Here is an 18,082-nt window from a genome sequence, read left to right as displayed (position 1 = left end):
ATTGCCTAGCTCATTTACATTTTCTTTGCAAATCTAGTGTTTTTCTTTTGTTTTGTTTTTTATAACTTGGGTAGGAGTCAGGTATTTTCTCTTAATCGACAGTGTCACAAAAATGTAATTCTTATTAAACCTGTAATGTTCTGTTTAGTCCTCTTTTGCGTTCACTCTGTTCATTACTTGCTCTCTCACAAATTGATTTGCAAGCATTTAGGCTCGAGTTTACAGCTCATCTGCATAAAAGCATCTTTGTGTATTATATCTTTATGCAGGATTAAATAAGATAGTGAATGAAGATGTGAAGCAACTGTGATGTTCACATGTACACTGACATAAGGAGCACTCAGAGGATGTCTGTGGCCCAGGACAGTTGTTTTCTCAGATCGAGCCGATAAGATACAGCTTCACTTAAGGATCTGGCAGACACCAGGCATTTAATATATGTCTGGCATCTCATCTGAATTATGGACACAGTTGACTGTGTGGTGGTGTGCAGTGAGGCTCACGTAATGTGAACAAGTACAAACCAGCCTCTCACATGGGACCAAAATTTGTCTCGCTTCCGCTATCACAGTGGTCTCATCCCAAACCTGCCAGCCAATTCAACTGTATGATGCAACTGTGCTATTCATGTGTGGATCTCCCAAAAGCATTGTATTGTAACTGTGTGCCATGTTCAACCGCTTGACTCTGACCCTACTGGGATTTATGATTTGACACCAGCTATAATAACAAATGCTGTTTTTACTTTTTATATAACAACTGATTTGGTGCAAGATTTTGCTATATGGGTTATTCTAGATAAATGAATTGCAGATTGTACTTTAAGATACATTTACACTAAGACATTGGACTCAAACTCAATTCCTGGAGGGCCACATCTCTGCACAGTTTTGTTCCAGCCCTAATCAAACACACCTGATCCAGCTAATCAAGGTCTTCAGGATTACTAGAAACTTCCAAGCAGGTGTGATTTGGAGCTAAACTCTGCAGAGCTGTGGCCCTCCAGGAATTAAGTTCGAGACCACTGCTTTAAGATAAAAGGTGACGAAACTCTGGACTCAGGCCAACGTTTTTCTGTTCTAGTTGTCTTTTTCCGTCAACTGTGGCATTGAATGAGACTCTCAGTGAGGGGGAAATGAGGTGTCGCCGTACTTTTTGTTTGATTCATTGTGCGTCGCAGTTGGGCGTCTGAGAGCGGCAGCTTTGCTGAAGCGCTGGAGCTGGTTGATCTGGCTCTGGGCCCACACTGTATCGGTTCTGGGCCAGCATCAGCAGAGGAAGCAGAAAGGAGGTTTGTTTTCCACAGGATCTCTGTGGTGCACACAAAACAATGCCTCTCCACTGATTCATTTTGTGCGTGTGGTCACAGATTTCTCCCGATATAATTTTTTTTTTGTCCTCTCCTTTTTCTCCCCCTCATGGGGTGTTCCTTAAAGAGACAGTGGACATTAAGAAGCCTTTTTTCAGTCCCCCCGCGACAGTTTGAGCCTCTGTCTTCTGCGGGGAGGACTCATTTCAAGACTCGTTTCAATGAATAAAATGTCTGTGAGAAGACTTAACTGAACTTAAAGACATGTTCAAAGGTTTGTTGTAAGATAGCTTTGTTTGTTTGTTTGAATGAAATCAATGCTTTTATTTAATAAAATAAAAATAAAATGCTTTTATAAAAAAATTAAATGATAGTAAATAGATTTATAGTTTTAAAAAAGAATCCTGAAAAAAAAAGTTGTTTCCGTAAAACTATTAAGCAGCACAATTGTTTGCAGCATTGATAATAATGAGAAATGTTTCTGGAGCAGAAAATCCTCATATTAAAAATGATTTCTAAAGGATCATGTGACACTGAGGACGAGAGCAACGGCTGCTGGAAATGTAGCTTTTACCATCACAATAATAAATAATTTAAAAAATATAGATTAAAAATGTCTTATTTTAAATGTAATTGTTTAATATTTCATAATATTCATTTCAAAATGCTTGATGAGCATGAAGCTTTAAAACATCTTGTCAACCCCAAACTTTTCAGACGTTTCTAGTTACTTTGCTGGAGGCTGTTTCTTTTTCACTCCAGGCATCCGAGGAGAGTGAAGGTTCTGTGTGAAAGATCAAGGAATAATTAATTACTGTTAATGCTCAAGGCTTGATTCATTTGAGAAGTTGATATTAGACGTGATCAATTTCGTCTGGTTTGCGTAAAAGCTTGCGTTCATAATATTTTAGTAATGCTTGCTAATATGTTGTGTTAAATCATCAGAGAGCCAGTTAACTATATTGAAAAGTGTATTTTTTTATGTTTATTTTTATGGCATAATCCAAATATACAACAGAGAAACAAAATAAGAAACAAAGGGAGAAAAAGTAGAGGGGGTGGTTTATGTCCATTTCTGTTTTCACAATTATCTTCTAAAAACGTATAAGGTTTTCTGGACCTTATATATTATATTTCATGCGGCTCCCATTGCCCCAATTATATTTTATGTACTTTTAGGTGCTTTTCCCATCTTATTTTTAATTTAAAGTTCAATTTGTTATTTTATGTTACTTTTAGTATGAGATGTATTTGCATCTTTGATTTTGTGGAGGTTCTGGTTTGAACCGTGCCTTTTGTGATTTCCTTCGGGTCCCTCATTCTGAAAGTATATCGTTCTGCTATTTCTTAACAATCAATTTACCAAGAATAATATTCCCAGGGCATATGATTACATTTATTTGCGCAATGACTTCATACCTGTTGTTTTCATTACACTCATAAAATATGAGTATGATGGTGCTTATTTTCACCACAGTTATGCCTTTTACGGGTTTGATGATTGAGAAATTAATTTCTGTCAGTGCTTTAGACTAATTCATTTGTGGATATTAGACACATGATTCATTTCAGGATCTATTTTACGTGAAAGCTTTCGATTTAAGTGTTAATCATGCCATGTCACATGTGATGTGTTAATATACCGTCTATTACATCAGCAGTGCTTCACTTAGTCATTTTAATGCTAATATACTGAAAGACATGGGTCAGTGCCCAAGTGCACATGCTCAATTATATATATATATATATATATATATATATATTTTTTTTTTTCAATTGAATGGGTGGAGAAATTACATGTGTGAATGCAAAATGATTACCTGCTCTTTGATCTAATTGGCCTTTCTCTTTCTCTCGGTGTTTGTGGTCATACAGCAAGCATGAATGAAGCAGAGGTGGACAATACTGGAGACGGTGAGTGTGCTGTCATGCTTGTTGACACCAAAAAAAGATTCACCCGTTTAATGACATCATCAGCCCTCACAGTACTCCGCTGTGGTTTGCTGTAGTGGGCTGATGGATGCTGTTGGTGTCCCCTGCTGGCGGTCCCACTCAGATTACATGTCTCTCTTATGGTTTATGTTAAGATAACTTAATAAATCCCACTTTTTTGGGTGAGTTGTGCGATGCAGATTAAGTATTTATTTTTACTAACAGGGATGATTTGAATTATTTAATGAGAGGCTGTCATTTTTCCTTTGCAGTGTTCTCATTTCCTGCTGTCCCCAATGAGGAGAATCTACTTGGAGTGAATAAGCCAATGCCCAAACAGTTATGGGAGGCCAAAAAGGTGAGTGCATGTGGGCTGGGGATGTTAAATGCAAAATTATCTGTAGTACAGAGTTGAAAACACATTTCGTTGTGACCAAAGAAATGTGTAAAGGCAGCCTAATAGACCTCTTACTTGATATTGCTAACAAAATAAAGACCTGTGTTCAGTAGCATGTGAGTTTGTGATTTGACAATGATTGTGTAACTAAGTTGAAATCTTTTGGTTATGCATTAAGTATTGTATTTGAATCTACATTTAAGTTTTCACTTTTTACCCAGTAATCTCACTGATGATGTTTTGCTTTGTGCTTCTAAATGTGTCCCATAAGCCAATATAAAGTAGTATTATGCCTGCCATTTATTCAGTCATTGCCTTTACTTTAATCTAGTCAAGTTGGTAGCTTTAGTCTTGTTGATGAAGTAATAATATTAAAAGTCAGCATGTAAAAGAATTTCCAATTGTTTTTTTCCCCTATTGTGACGTATATTCAAATATTATCTCTTCTCGACCTAGTAAAATATGTTGATTGGAATTTAATTGTCCATCAGGAATTGATTGGATCATTATCGTTTGTTAATTACTCAGTCGTTTTGTGTGAATGATTGAAGCTTGGATATGTTATTACTCAGCCCTTGCGTCAGTATACACGTCACCAGAGAAGAGATGGGATTGTAAGGAGAGAGGCATGTTAATGTTTTAACAGGGTACTGTTTTTTTCTTTCTCTTTGAAAAACGAATGTTGTGCTGATACTGCAACATTCCATTAACAAACAGGAATTGTCAGTTTTGATTTCATGGTGACTTAAACAAAATTTTTGTGCTGTTGATTATAGAAAAAGTTGTATATTGATTGAAATACAATGCCATTTTGTCTTACTAGCTACAGTATCAATTGATTGTCTGTAGACAGCCATTCAATGTATCTCTGGGAGTGTGGATGTGTAATACACGTGTTGCCTGGTTGCAGGTGCAGTCTCTGTCCTCCCGGCCAAAGTCCTGTGAAGTGCCTGGAATCAAGTAAGTCATGAGAAATTTGTGTGTGAGTGTCCATGTTTATTGGTTGCTTGCTAGATATTTACTGTGCATTTTAACATGGTCCCACTCTGTTTCTCTGCAGTATATTCCCATCTCCAGAGCAGAATGCCGGCTTGTCTCACTACCAGGGCACGTTAAACACTGGCGGGTCTCTTCCTGACCTCAGTAACCTGCACTTCCCCTCTCCGCTGCCCACTCCGCTGGACCCCGACGAGGCTGGATATCCCAACCTGAGCGGAGGCAGCAGCACCGGCAACCTCCCCGCAGCCATGATGCATCTGGGCATCGGAAACTCACAAGGTCAGTGGGTTTACTATTTGGGGCATTAACAGACACATTAATACTCGTACTGGTTTCACACATACGTAATCTCATTCTCGCACAGTCGAAGACTAAAAAGAGCTTTTGTTTGGGACCAAATCATTATTCAAGGAGGCTCGTTCGCTGCTAAAGCATCTCCTGGCTTTAGAAGAGCCTGGCTGAACACTCCGGTCTTTGTTTAACGGCACACTGTAGGCTTACACTGTAGGCACTTTCTGGGGAATGAATGCCATGTGTTTTCTAAAGGACCACATCCATGCAGAAGACCACAGCTCTCCTCCTCTCTCTTCGCCATCTGATCGCTCTCTTTGACTTCCATTCTCTTGAGCTTTATTCTTTCCATTCGCTCTCATGTCTGGGAACAGAGTGTGCTGGGATGTTTCTGTTGCCCATTTCAGCTGTGCTGCTAGCTGATTGGCTGACCCCCAGAGACACAGCTGACCTTTAACCCCTGAATTGGCAGCTCATAAACAGCTCTTTTCTCTCTCGCTCTCACTGGTCCAGTAACCTGCAGACAATTGCTCAGTGTCTTTTCTGAGGAGTGGACATCAGGACAGGAGCCTGTATGCACGCAGTGACTCATGAAGCCATTATTGGTTTATCTCGGTTTCATTAAGGCAGTTCAATAAGTACTTTTGACCTTTGGAGTTGATTATGTCATGTTTGTTGTCCTCTTAGGGCTGTCATCCTCTCTAAGCAACCCTTCTATCCAGGCGTCCCTCACCAACTCTCAGCTGCACTCGTCTCTCAGCAATCCATCAATCCACACGTCTCTTCGTCTCTCCTCGCTGTCCAACCCTCCTCCGACAGGCATGGCGAGTTCACCCAGGAGACGGCCGGCCCCCATTAGTCCCCTGACACTCTCTCCAGGGGGCGATCAGAGGCGAAGCCTGAGCAAGCAGCTCTCCCCGACAATGTCGCCCTCTCTGTCCCCGATCACACAGGTGAGAAATGCTCATTAAATCTCCTCATCCAGCATCTCACATTCTCTGGTGGTATCTTCCTCATCCAGAACATCACTAGCTGCTTGTATTAAACTGCTTACAGGGCTCCAGTGTCTAATGTTGTTCGACTCAGGACTGCAGACTAAAAAAGCTTAACAAATGTAATTATGCACTACCATTTTCTGCTGTGAATGCTGAAAGGCAAACACTCAAATGTGTGTTGATACATCACTACTGATTGAACCACACAGCACAGATCAATTATGTACATGGTGTGAGAGAATAGGAAAGGGTTGTTTACTCTTAGTCTTTGGATAGTGATCATTTTTGACCCTGCAGTGGTTTGTTACAGATTTCTGTGTTGAGTTCAAATGGTTGCTCTGTGCAACACTGTTCAAACTGGTTTGGACTTTGTGGCACAACCATTTGAATTCAACACTGAATTCTCTGCTACAAATTAGTGCTGGGCGATATATCAAACGATATGATCCTGCGCCTCTAGTCAGTAAATCTGGTTCCGTGATTAACGCTAAATCGCCATCACCTGCTTTCATATGGAGCAGCATTTAATAGACAGAGCCGTAGAGCACTGACAAGCTACGCAATATCGCGTTCATTATCATGATCATATGGTTAGATATATCGCCCAGCCCTACTACAAATGGTTGAAACCTTCAAATTTCATTTTATACTGTCATGTCATTCCATTAAAATACAATAATACAAAATATTGTGAAATGTTATTATTTATTTATTTTATTCTTTTGTATATAAAATGCAGTTTCTTCCTGTAATGACTAAGCTGAATTTTCAGCAGCCATTACTTCAGTCATTCCAATAATCTTACTATAAAACATTCTAATATGCAGATCTTGAAGAAACATTTATTTTTCGTAAACATTTGAAACGTTTGAATGGTAGTGTACGAGTAATTGAAGTTTAGACCCTGTAGTTAATTCAAAAATAAGGTTTTGTAATGTACCAGAATGGAAGCTTCACTGTATAATTTAGAGCAAGAACAGGGGAAGCAAGATGGAAATCAAATTGAATGAAAAGCTTGGTAATCGAAATGCAGTCTAATTGAAATGGAAACTCTGTGTCAACAACCAGCCCCGGTTATTCAATTAGAAGGAGATCTTTTCCAAACAACGGCTGTTCAGAATTACCATGTCTGTCATGCTGCTAAAATGAAAATAAATAGTGGTCCATATGACCTGTATAGCATCCTCAAAATTCATACATCATCTTTTTTTAATGAAACATAATACCAAACCAGATGCTAATGCCATCTGTCAATAATGCCATCACTCATGTATCTGTGTACTTTTTAAATAGTTTGTGGAGCCTTATTCTTAGAAATGTGGCAGCTGGTTTATTGTTCATTTTTGCCAGGACCAGGGTGTTCTGCAGCATGCAGGAGCCAAGCTCCCAGTCAATTGATTTTAAGAACTCTCCCGTTCTCTTCAGGGGGTTGCATTGGACACCAGCAACTTGCCGATGGAGCCTCCCCCTCCCTACCCCCTTTACCAGCAAACCCAGCAGCCCCTGCAGCAACAGCAGCCTCCTCAGACCCATCCGTCTATGCAGCAGAGCTCCCAGCATCCAGGGGTGCAGCAACGAGCAACAGGTGCCCAACAGCAGCAACAACAGCACCAGCCCGTGTCCCCGCTACAGAACCTCCCACTCGACTTTAATTCCAGCGCTGTGAGTTCACTTTGTTACATTAGTAGAAGCAGGCATCTGAGGGGAAAGACACTGTTACAGATGCTGGTTATTCTTGACTGAACAGAAAAACACTGAATCTTGTTTTTACTCGCAGCACAACAGCTTGGGAGCATTTTTCAACGATCCCTTTATGGAGCAGCAGTATTCTGGACGTCAGTCCAAGTGTTCGTCCTATCAGGTAAATATAGAACATCTTGAGGCGCACTCTGATTCCCAAGTTGATCATGTTTTGTAATGAATATTTTGTGTGTGTTTAAACAGCAGGATCAGTATAATATGTTAGAGAATGTCTTGAGCTCTATGGCAGGAGGATTTGACCCCTCCTCCAACCTCTACTGCTCCCAGACTGCCCTAATGGGGTTGGGTGGCAGTCATGGCAACCTGCAAGACCACCTCCAGATGAGACCCAACATGCTCTACTCTAATTGTGGAGGAGGAGTGCCCAACATCATCCTTACAGGTGCGGAAGATTAGATTCTTAAAAAGAGTTTCATTCATGGACTTGTTTTATGTAACTGCCAATAAAATGGAAATAACAAGGAAATGTCACATTCAAAAGACATGCTAGTTGATCTTCGCCTAGTCCGCTGACTACAGTGTGCTCCAAATTATTATGCAAGTGAGGATTTCAGTAAAATAAACATTCATAGAAAGTGTTTGTTTGAATTCTTGTTTCTTTTTAGATAACTGATATCAGTCTCAGTCAGGTTTGATGAATAGTTTTCCAGGTAAATGGTGAACCTACTTATTAAAGAGTGTGTTCCGCATTATTAAGGAAGTCACAGTTCTCATGCAATATGGAGAGGAAGAAAGATCTTTCTGAAGATGAAAAGTATGAAATAGTGAAACATCTTGCGAAAGGCATGAAAACATCTTGCAAAAACTGATCGGAGATTATTAAACTGTCAAAAGATTTTCGAGTGATTTAGAGCGCAGAAGAGCTTGATCAGATTAAAGTTTATTATGGAAGGTTTCAGTCAAAGAGCTTGATCAGCTCTTGAAATTCATTTTATTATAAAGGCAGCTTTAAAAAGCAACCGATGAGCAGCAAACAAGTGTTTGAAACTGCTGGCTGGCAGTTGAGCATTGTATTTCAGCCAATCATAACTCATCTTCAGAAAGATCTTTCTTCCTCCCTGTATTGCATGAGAACTGTTGTCTTGCTTAATAATATGAACAACCTCTTCATGTAGGTAACCCCTTCATCCTCTGGTAAAGTCTCTAACAAACCTTACTGAGATTGATACTGGTTATTTAAAAAGATATGAGAAATAAACAAACAAACACTTTATACAAAAAAAATTAATCTGAATATTTTACTGAAATCTTACTGATACGTCACTTCCAGTGTAGTTTACCTTTTTTTTTTTTTTTTAAAGTTTAAAAACAAAATGAACTGTAATGAATTCCTGTGATGGCAAAGCTTCAGCTGCCATTACTCTAGTGTCGCATGATCATTTTGATCATGAACGTTTTGTATGTAAATCCCGCAGAAGAAACGCATCCAATCGAGGCCACATCAACCAGAACCAGATAGATTATGAAGGGATGTCTTAAGACTGATTAATTGACTAGTCATTTAGATGACCCACTTAAAACAAACATTACAGTTTGCACATCTCTTCCTGTACTCACTCACAATTCTGTTGTCTTTCATTCTGTCTCTCAGACGACTCCAATCCCAGCCTGTCTAAGGACTTCAGCAGTGTGTTGTCCGCAGTGCCAGGGTGTTTGGACTCAGAAGGAGTTTTTCCACTGGAGGATGAACTACGTATCGAGCCGCTCAGTTTAGATGGACTGAGCATGCTCAGTGACCCCGATATGGTCCTCCCTGACCCCTCAGTAGAGGACAGCTTTCGCAGCGACAGACTTTAAAAGAGCCGCATTATGCATGTATGCATACATACAAGTCCGTGATGACTAAAGCACAGAAACTATAGCACTCAGACTTTTTTAAACCATAAAAAGATCTTTACATTTTCCTAAACACAAAAGTGCATGCATAAACACTACATATTGATATAAAGCGAATCATCATGCTCGTATGAGTCACCCAGACGCCGTCTCTCAGTGGCCGCCATTGCTCAGCATGCTTATCTGCCTCCCAAGACGCCGCTCATCACTCAGCAGATGTGTGAAGCCAATCTGGATGCTTCACACATTCTTTGATTTGTAAAGACAATGAAACAAACAAACATGAACCTGCCGTGTATCTACTCCTTGTGCTGAGTGACAATCAGTACACAGAAGCCATAGCAATGCCAAACTGATGACTGGATAAGGCTGTTGCATTGCTGGTCTATTTCAAAGCCATGCAACCAAAACAAAATGAATGTGCTTGTTTTACACATTGCTTTTGGATGTTATTAGAAGGTCACAGCAGCTTTCAGTGACATTTCGACAGCAGCGGAAGGATGGGACGGTCCTGAATGCAAAGACGGTGAGAAGATGACAATATGACGTGTAATGGAACAGAAGGAGTCGACAGCCGGCCTAATACCAGCCCATATTGATGCACCAAATGCTGTGATACAAGACACCAGCAGGATGGGTTGAGCTTTCCCCCTCGCCACGCAACCCAAACTCTTTATCAGTACCAAGACAGAACATGTTCGGGGTCCTGAACCGTCTGGTTCGGGCTACTGAGTAGCAGACACATCTAAATTAACCAGCAGACTCTGGTGTCACTGCCTGAAGCTTGGAGCATGCGCTAAGCTAACCGCATGATAATGCTGTGATTTTCCGACCAATCATCGATCACTTTACTGGCACGTATGTGAGCCAAAGCCACTCTAACACGCTCAGTCCATCCTTCAGAATGTGGCCAGTCCCCCTTATTCAAATGACAGACTTAATTGAGTTACACCTCTCCTCCTGCACAGTCACGTACTATAAAGAGAGGAGAAGTGTAGATAATGTGTATAGAGCGTTATTTACATATTTTTTGTATACAAAGATAAAAGAGCGCTTTGCCACATATATATGCCTCACAATTTTCTGACTAGAATGTATTTTTGAAACAGAAAAAGGGCAAACTGTTTACAAAGGTAAAGTTTAAGAACTACGAATTGTGAGTAGGCGCTGAAATTTGTATGATTTTTGGTATAAGTCTAAAAGAAAAACCTTTGTATTGCGCTGGTATTAATCCAGTCCATAGTTAGTGAAGCTTTGGCTATGCAGATCTTTAGCACAGGACTGTCTCAGATGGCTGGAACAATCTAGACCATAAAAAGGAACTATTTTGCTTGTATATTTACTATATCTTTGTGCTTATTTCAGATTTTATACAGACTTGTAATGCGGCTTCTGATATGTCAGTTGTATTTGTACTTGTTAATCTGTTCATGTTCTCTCCTTTTGAACTTTTGTTGTGGACGTCTTCTTTTGTGAAAGTTTGTTGTGATGGTATTTCTCACCGTTGTTCAGCATGGGCCCTCTCTCTGCAGCTCTGATCCTTGTGAGGGGTTTTATGGGAAAAAAAAAACGTCTTTAAGAGGTGTGATCTGTGGACGTGGAACACATGTATCATTGTTATTGCTCATGTTGAAGTTTGCACTGATCTAAACAAAATTGATCTTTTGGTTTTAAGCAGTAGTTTTATTTTGGCGAAGATGTAATTTGCGATGATGCGAAGACGTTGTCTTTTCAGCATGTTATCCATGTGAATGCAGTATATTTTGTGAATTACTAGATTCAAATGACCAAAATTTTTGAGATGAAGAAAGATATCTAAATATAGCTCAGGAATGCTTTTTTTCACCATATCGTGAGTGGTTTTATGCCCATCTCTTGCCTCTTGACTGCCAGACCTGGGTAAGATGTGTTGTTATCTGTGTAGCTTTCTATTCCACTTCTGGAGGTTGGTAATAGAAAGCAATAACAATGTTATCTGTGTGCCATGTCCAAAATTTGTTTTGTTTTTGCCATGTATTTTTGCATTCATCCAGGTCATTTTAGAGTTTTGAGTTCAAAAGCATCTTGTTGGTCAAATCAATTAAGTCACTTTTACTAAAATTCATACTTTTTTTTTTTTGCATTGTTTATTGTGGTCCAAGTAGGTGAGAAGAGAGGATGATTGACACAAATAGAGATTAAGGTGTGGGACATTAGCAACATTTGGTGGGGAAAAAGGTCTATAATCAATGGTGTAGCGATGTATGAAGCACAAAAGTCACTTTCAAACCAAGCAGTTTTCTGTTGGTCAGTGCAAAAAATCTGTGTGGCCAACTACAAACTCAACTTTTGCTGAAATTCCCTGTTGAAATGACTGGATTCAGCCCCTGAAAATTAGCCAAATGTTGTAAATGTGACCCCACCTTTATAATTTTCTATATTTAAGCTTTCGTAAAAAGAACATACCGGTAATAATAAATCTACTCCCCCATGTACAAAAGGCAAAACAAGATTGGGCTTTCACCCTTGCAGCTGCAGTTTTTTTGTTTTGTAACATTGTTCTTTAGGTGTGTTAGCATCTGTTATAAAAGAACATGATGTTTAAGAGTGAAGCAGGCAGAAGTGTTGAGATGTTGATCTTGTTTTGAAAAAAAAAAAATCTCTCTTTATATAACTAACATTTTTTTTATCGTCTCTCGTTCTGTCATCTCAGTTACCTCTGAAGTTTTTATGAATATTAACAGTGGCATCACATTTTAAGAGATGAGACGGTCTTCATTGGTTTCATTGGGTCTGATCCCATCACTCACTCTCTCTCTCTGGGAGGAGGTTTTATCTTCTCCTGCCTTATTCTTGCTCTTGACCACTTGCTGTCCCTCTTGAGTGTACTGTGATAACTTTTATTTTTATTTTCAGTTTCCAGGCCCTGTGCTCAAATGGCAAAAAAAAGGTGTTTATTGGCTTTTTTTAATGTAGTCTTCATAATAAGATATTATTAGTTTTTTTTTGTTTATAGAAGGAATCCTTTTTTTTCTTTTTATGTTTTTGTTGTCTTTTTTGTCACCTTTTTAAAAAAAAAAATGTACAGTTATATTATTTAAAAAATATTTTCTTGTCCACTAGTGTTACTTCCTTTTTTTTTCTTTCTTTTTTTAATATGCCATATTCAAATCTTTCTGATTTTACAGATTTACTAAACCAGTGGTTTTTAATCCTAAACCTAGGCACCCACATCAGCGCAAATGTTGTATATCTTCCTTATTTAACACCTCTGATTCACATCAGCAGAAGAAATCTATGAGAGATATGCCAAATACGCAGTGCTGTGAGTTTCCAGAACCCAGATTGAAAACCTCTGTACTTTACCACAAGGCGTTTGGTTTGTGAAGTATGTTATAGTGCTTTCCTTTGATTTAATATAAACCAATAAAAGATAACTGGCTCAGACTTCTGCTGTGGATTTTCTTTTTTGTGACATTAACTTGCTGAAGGCAGACATTTTCTCTCCCACTTGTCTTTTTACGCTAAACCACTAGATGGAGGCAGCGAGACACGTGCGCTGTGTAGATTAAGTTGCCTACTAAAGAAAATGACTTGAAAGATTGCTCATTTTGAGCGTAATGATCAGAGAGATATATTAAAATCACTAAGCTGATGAAAGTAGTAAGAACCCCTGACCTAGAAATGAAAATGTTGTCATTATTTACTCGCTCTCATGCGTTTCAAACCGTTTTGAAAAGAATGAGTAACCAAAAGGTTTTAATGACCATTAACTTTCCACTGTAGCAATAAAAAAAAACAGATGACAGAATTTAGTGTATGCAGCACTTTTTTTTGTAAAGACTGTATTGTGATGCTATGAAAAGCATAAAAAACACTTGAAGGGTGAATGAGGGTTTGGATTCCTGTGCATCCAGATGAAATCTCGCCTGCTTTGATCTCGTTGATCTACTAGACTCCGCTATCTGGTAATCCATAGCTTGATGCCATTAGATATGATATAGTGCTGGTACAAACCGATGTGGGCTGGTCCTGTGTAGATGTTTTTATAAGGTGTGAACAATCTGTCTGCTTCAAATGCAGCGAAGCATGTAACATGCCTCAGTTATGTGGAGAGATGCCCTGGCAAGCCTTTCATTACTGTGATACAGTAGGCTACTCACGATAATGGATTTTAAAACACGGGTAGCTTAGTAATAACATGTTGGACAGCCGTGAGAGGAAGAACATAAGAGCATGCTAATATCTTTTACCGCTGGAATTCACATAAACTCTCAAAAGCCAGCTATCGCTCCCTCAACTCTTGTTTACTGAAGCCAAGCTGAATTTTCTCTCATTTGAGTTTTTTAATTAAGAGGAAGTCAAGATACTGTGTTCAGAGCAAACAGTTCTCACCCATGGCCTTTGATAGTCTGATCGTAAGACTGCTTGCTGTGTGATAGATATTATTTCAGGTTTTTTCTTTATATATATATATATATATATATATATATATATATATATATATTCACTGAGCTCGTTCTTTCAGACTGGGTGTTAACTGAGGTTTAGGTAGCAATTAAACATACCAAAAACGGAGCCGGGGCCCATTAGGGCCTCTGCAAACTTCCAGGGCAAGTCTTAAAACATAAATCATTTAGTTATATTAAAAATCTACCTCTAGAAGGTAGACATGATTAAAACTCTGGGTTTGGGTGACAGAGAGAACTTAACAAAAGAGTGAACCATATAAAACATCCCCGGAGATTCCTTACACAGTCAAAAAATGTACATAAAAAGCCCAGTAAACACTGGATGTCAATGTGTAATGTTGTGCTCCAGTGTTGGACATGAAACATGAAAATTCTGCTTGACTTCCAAGTCTCCCTTTGTCCCAAACTATATTTGAAGACCCTACTATCTAAGCTAGTATTCTTTTGTAATAGAAAAAACAAAAAATATAATGCCAGTTTAATGCTGTACATCTTTAATTGTGTGTGTGTGTGTGTGTGTGTGTGTGTGTGTGTGTGTGTGTGTGTGTGTGTGTGTGTGTGTGTGTGTGTGTGTGTGTGTGTTGTTGTTGTTGTTTTTTAGCATTTTAATTGGGATCTGAAACTAAAATGTAGGATCTATGAACATTTTTCCCCTTAATTGCAGCAAGATAAAATACCTTTCTAATCTCAAGCAGGGAGTGAGAGAATTCAGATATTAAGAAAAAGTTTATTTACATTGCTAAGTTATGTAATTAATCTAAGGTCACTTCAGATGGGTCAGTGTTTTCGTGGGATTTGTAATTTTCCCGTCAGAATGGTGGATACCAGCCCCTTTGCATGTCCCTTCTTAGCTTAATGAATTGTTAATTTTGTCCTTTTCAAGTTATTTTGTTATTATTTAGGAAGGATGCCGGCAAATCCTTGTCCTGCAGACCATTGACCTCTGACTGCAGCTGAATGTGATGATGACCACACACATAGATGAAATCTAAACAGCTTTAAATCACACATTCAAAGTAAGCAGGCAAGTTTCTTTCTTACTAACTTTTATATTTTGTTCTTGTGTCGATAACCAATCCCACTTCAACCCTCACTGGGCTTGTTAAATCAGTTCAACCCCTTGGGTGTGTGCTGTAGGGATTTAGCTTTTAGTTCTTTTGGGAGCTTTTCTTTACACTCTCAGCTCTCTGCACTTGGACAGCTCCTTCATCCTCAAGAGCCACATGTTTCTTTTGACTTACAGTCATCTCTAATAATTCTTGAAAAATCTTTATATATGACTTTGTGGAATCTCTTTTGTCATCAATTAAAAGCTGTATGTCAGTTTGCTGATCCAGGAAACTGAAACCAGCTCTACTTTCATGTGTCCTGTATCTCTCAGTGGACTCTCTCTTGTTTCATACAAAACCAACCGATGCCATCTTCCAACTCAGTTATCAACTACTGTGAATGACCTTAGACATCTTCACTACTAATATTACTGTATTATTGTTGCAGTTTTTAGCTTGTTGCTAGACTGACAGTTGTAAGGACTCTAAGGAGTTTTAATGGACTATTTCTTCTTAGTAGAAAATATAGTAAATAAAATAAAGTAAATAATGCACAGATAAGATTATAAAATCATTTCAACTTAAAATCAATATTGCATTTCCCCAAATTAATTTATTTGATATAAATAGATATGCAGTCAGGTAAGGTACCATGTGGAACGAATCTCTCACAAATTGTTCAAGTCTGACTGACAATGTGCTCTGTGTTTCATTGTTGGCATTATTCAACGTTGAAGTGACTTCTCTGCATCACTGACTTTAAGGAGGTTTGATCATGGCTAATTATCCAGTCCGGCTAGACTGATTTTAAACTTGTTGCAGGGCCCCTGAAATCAGTTTTTTTCCTGATGAATGTCTTGTCCTTGTTAGAAGTCTGGGAGGTAAGCAAGACCTGATTTACAGTTACTTCCCGGACACACAGGTTTCCTAGGTTTCATTTGCCACCCAGTATTACAAACAAAGGGGCGAGAGTCTTTTCCAAGGTCATTCAGACACCCTGTGTGTGGACATGACTGCTCTTTATCAGACTTCTGTTTCATTATGAATGATGTGTGATTGTGGCTGTTAGCTCAACATAAACATACAGTAACAACAGCAAGTCCATCAATAACTTTTTCCAGGGATTTATTTCAAACAGTAACACTCACTGGCATAAATTTAGCTCATAGTCATCCGGCTGCTTCTTGGATTACAATCTACTGGCTTAGTGGTAACAGAAATAGCCAACACTGATGTAGGATCAGTTAACAACCACAAAAATAATGCACTGGAAATGCTTGCAAATGTATATCAACTTTTGATAATAAATACTTCATTTAGGAACTGATAATTGTGGGAAGTAATTGAAAAATTATTTGAAAGTAAAATTGAAAGATTATTTTCCTGTGATACTTAATCTAGTTAATTTCTCTTAAAGAATTTAACTTTTTTGGATTGTCAAACTGTGGAAATCCACTTAATTTCATGCCAGCTATTGCAAGCATTCTTACAGATCTTGTATGTTATGACAAAACAGACAGACTTAACCCATTAGTGTGATTAAGATACAGCCAACTGAACTGACCGGCATGCAAACAGAGGATTGTCTGGCATAAACGTGTCCACAGACACAAACACTGACACTGTGTAATCACGGACATGACCTTGTGTTGAGTCAGAGCACAGCTGTGTTTAAAAACATTGTGTTTTATGAAGATACTTAGGAGAAGTTTATTCACCCGAGTCTCCTCGGGTCCTCTTCCTTTCCTGTATGTAAAATCTCTGTGTTTCCCAAGGATCCCATTAAGCAAACGGTGGAATGGCTGAACTTGGGTTTAATTCTCCTAGAGTGTTATCAGTAAATCTCTACAAAAAGATGCCTGATATAGTGATAGAATCAGGGAGGGGAACTCCATAGTTTATCATGACAACTCTCGGGATATAGTTTGCACAGCCATGCTACTGTGATCATGTAGCCATGACGCTGCTGTGCAAATAGCATACGTGAAATTACCCATAGCAGATCTAGACAGGTGGAGCTGGGGAGGTGGAGGTTTTCACTTCAGGACCAGGGGTGCGTTCAACTTCACTTTAGACATACACTCACAAACTTCCCTTCTCCACCTCTGTTGAAGTGAATTCTAGCTCATCAAGTGGACAAGGGACAGACACTCAACCCCTAGATTTGAACTGAGGGAGCGAATCAACAAGGTATACTTCAGGAGCTCCATATACAATGATGCAATACGATTGTGACAATATGGCAGATGACGTTTAATTTATCCCACCACACACAAATAAATAAATTATTTTCAGAAATAAAAGCATAATAATTGTGGCTACCTTAAGTTGACAGTTTATTAAATAAGCTGTGTTTCCATCTAAAGTTGCGAATTTAACTTGTTTGCAAAATTGGAATGTCGCATAAAACATTTCTAAATAAGCACCGTTTCCATCCAAAGAGTCTAAGAGAACAAAATCATCACTTCCTGATAAACTGTCACTAAATATCAATAAGAAAAGTGGGAGAAGCCACAGAATATAATAATTTTCATATATTATCAAATACCTCTTAGAGCGAGCAGATGAAACACAATAAATGCGGTCATTGCTTTCGGAGGTGGATGCCTGCTGTTTGGGAATGCAGTTGTGTAAGACAGTTCTGGGAGGCAATTATACAAATATACTTTGATGACAGACTTTGATCGGGCATTTCAGAATGACCATAACAACATTTCAGATGATATGCAACAAGATCCATCCTCTGGTTAGTCAGGTTATGCCCTCCCATAGCGCACATTACTTTTTTGATGTGCATAGAGGAATTTATTCAGAAAATGTGTTTCCATCTTGCATTATTCGCATTAATCCTTTTTTGCACAAAGATAAAAACCACCTAAAGCTAGCGTACAAACGGTTTTGCAAATTTAGTTTTTTTTTTCTCCATCAGTGGTTTCTGATGTGATACTAGATAATGTCATTGTTTATTGAAGGGGTTCTCACTATGTCTTTTATGGCTACAAGGGAAATTCCCTTTCAAGGCTGTTTTTGTGAATGACATTTGATAGTAATTTGTTTAGAAT

General features: G+C 38.6%; 1 protein-coding gene across 1 annotated transcript in view; it reads left to right on the top strand.

Moving 5' to 3' along the window:
* Positions 1-11,430, top strand: part of crtc3 (CREB regulated transcription coactivator 3) — a 37,371-nt gene extending 25,941 nt beyond the window's left edge. Inside the window, exons 7-15 of the mRNA XM_059534965.1 lie at positions 3,185-3,223; positions 3,514-3,599; positions 4,549-4,598; positions 4,699-4,916; positions 5,616-5,881; positions 7,349-7,585; positions 7,701-7,784; positions 7,868-8,066; positions 9,276-11,430. Coding sequence (XP_059390948.1) covers positions 3,185-3,223; positions 3,514-3,599; positions 4,549-4,598; positions 4,699-4,916; positions 5,616-5,881; positions 7,349-7,585; positions 7,701-7,784; positions 7,868-8,066; positions 9,276-9,481 — 1,385 coding nt within the window. The 3' untranslated portion in view covers positions 9,482-11,430. The remainder of the gene's footprint in view (positions 1-3,184; positions 3,224-3,513; positions 3,600-4,548; positions 4,599-4,698; positions 4,917-5,615; positions 5,882-7,348; positions 7,586-7,700; positions 7,785-7,867; positions 8,067-9,275) is intronic.
* The last annotated feature ends 6,652 nt before the right edge of the window (positions 11,431-18,082 follow it).

The sequence above is a fragment of the Carassius carassius genome, chromosome 3 (genome assembly GCF_963082965.1).
Source record: "Carassius carassius chromosome 3, fCarCar2.1, whole genome shotgun sequence".
NCBI classification, from domain to species: domain Eukaryota; kingdom Metazoa; phylum Chordata; class Actinopteri; order Cypriniformes; family Cyprinidae; genus Carassius; species Carassius carassius.
Note: the sequence above shows the minus strand (reverse complement) of the source record. Positions and strands in the feature narration are given on the sequence as shown.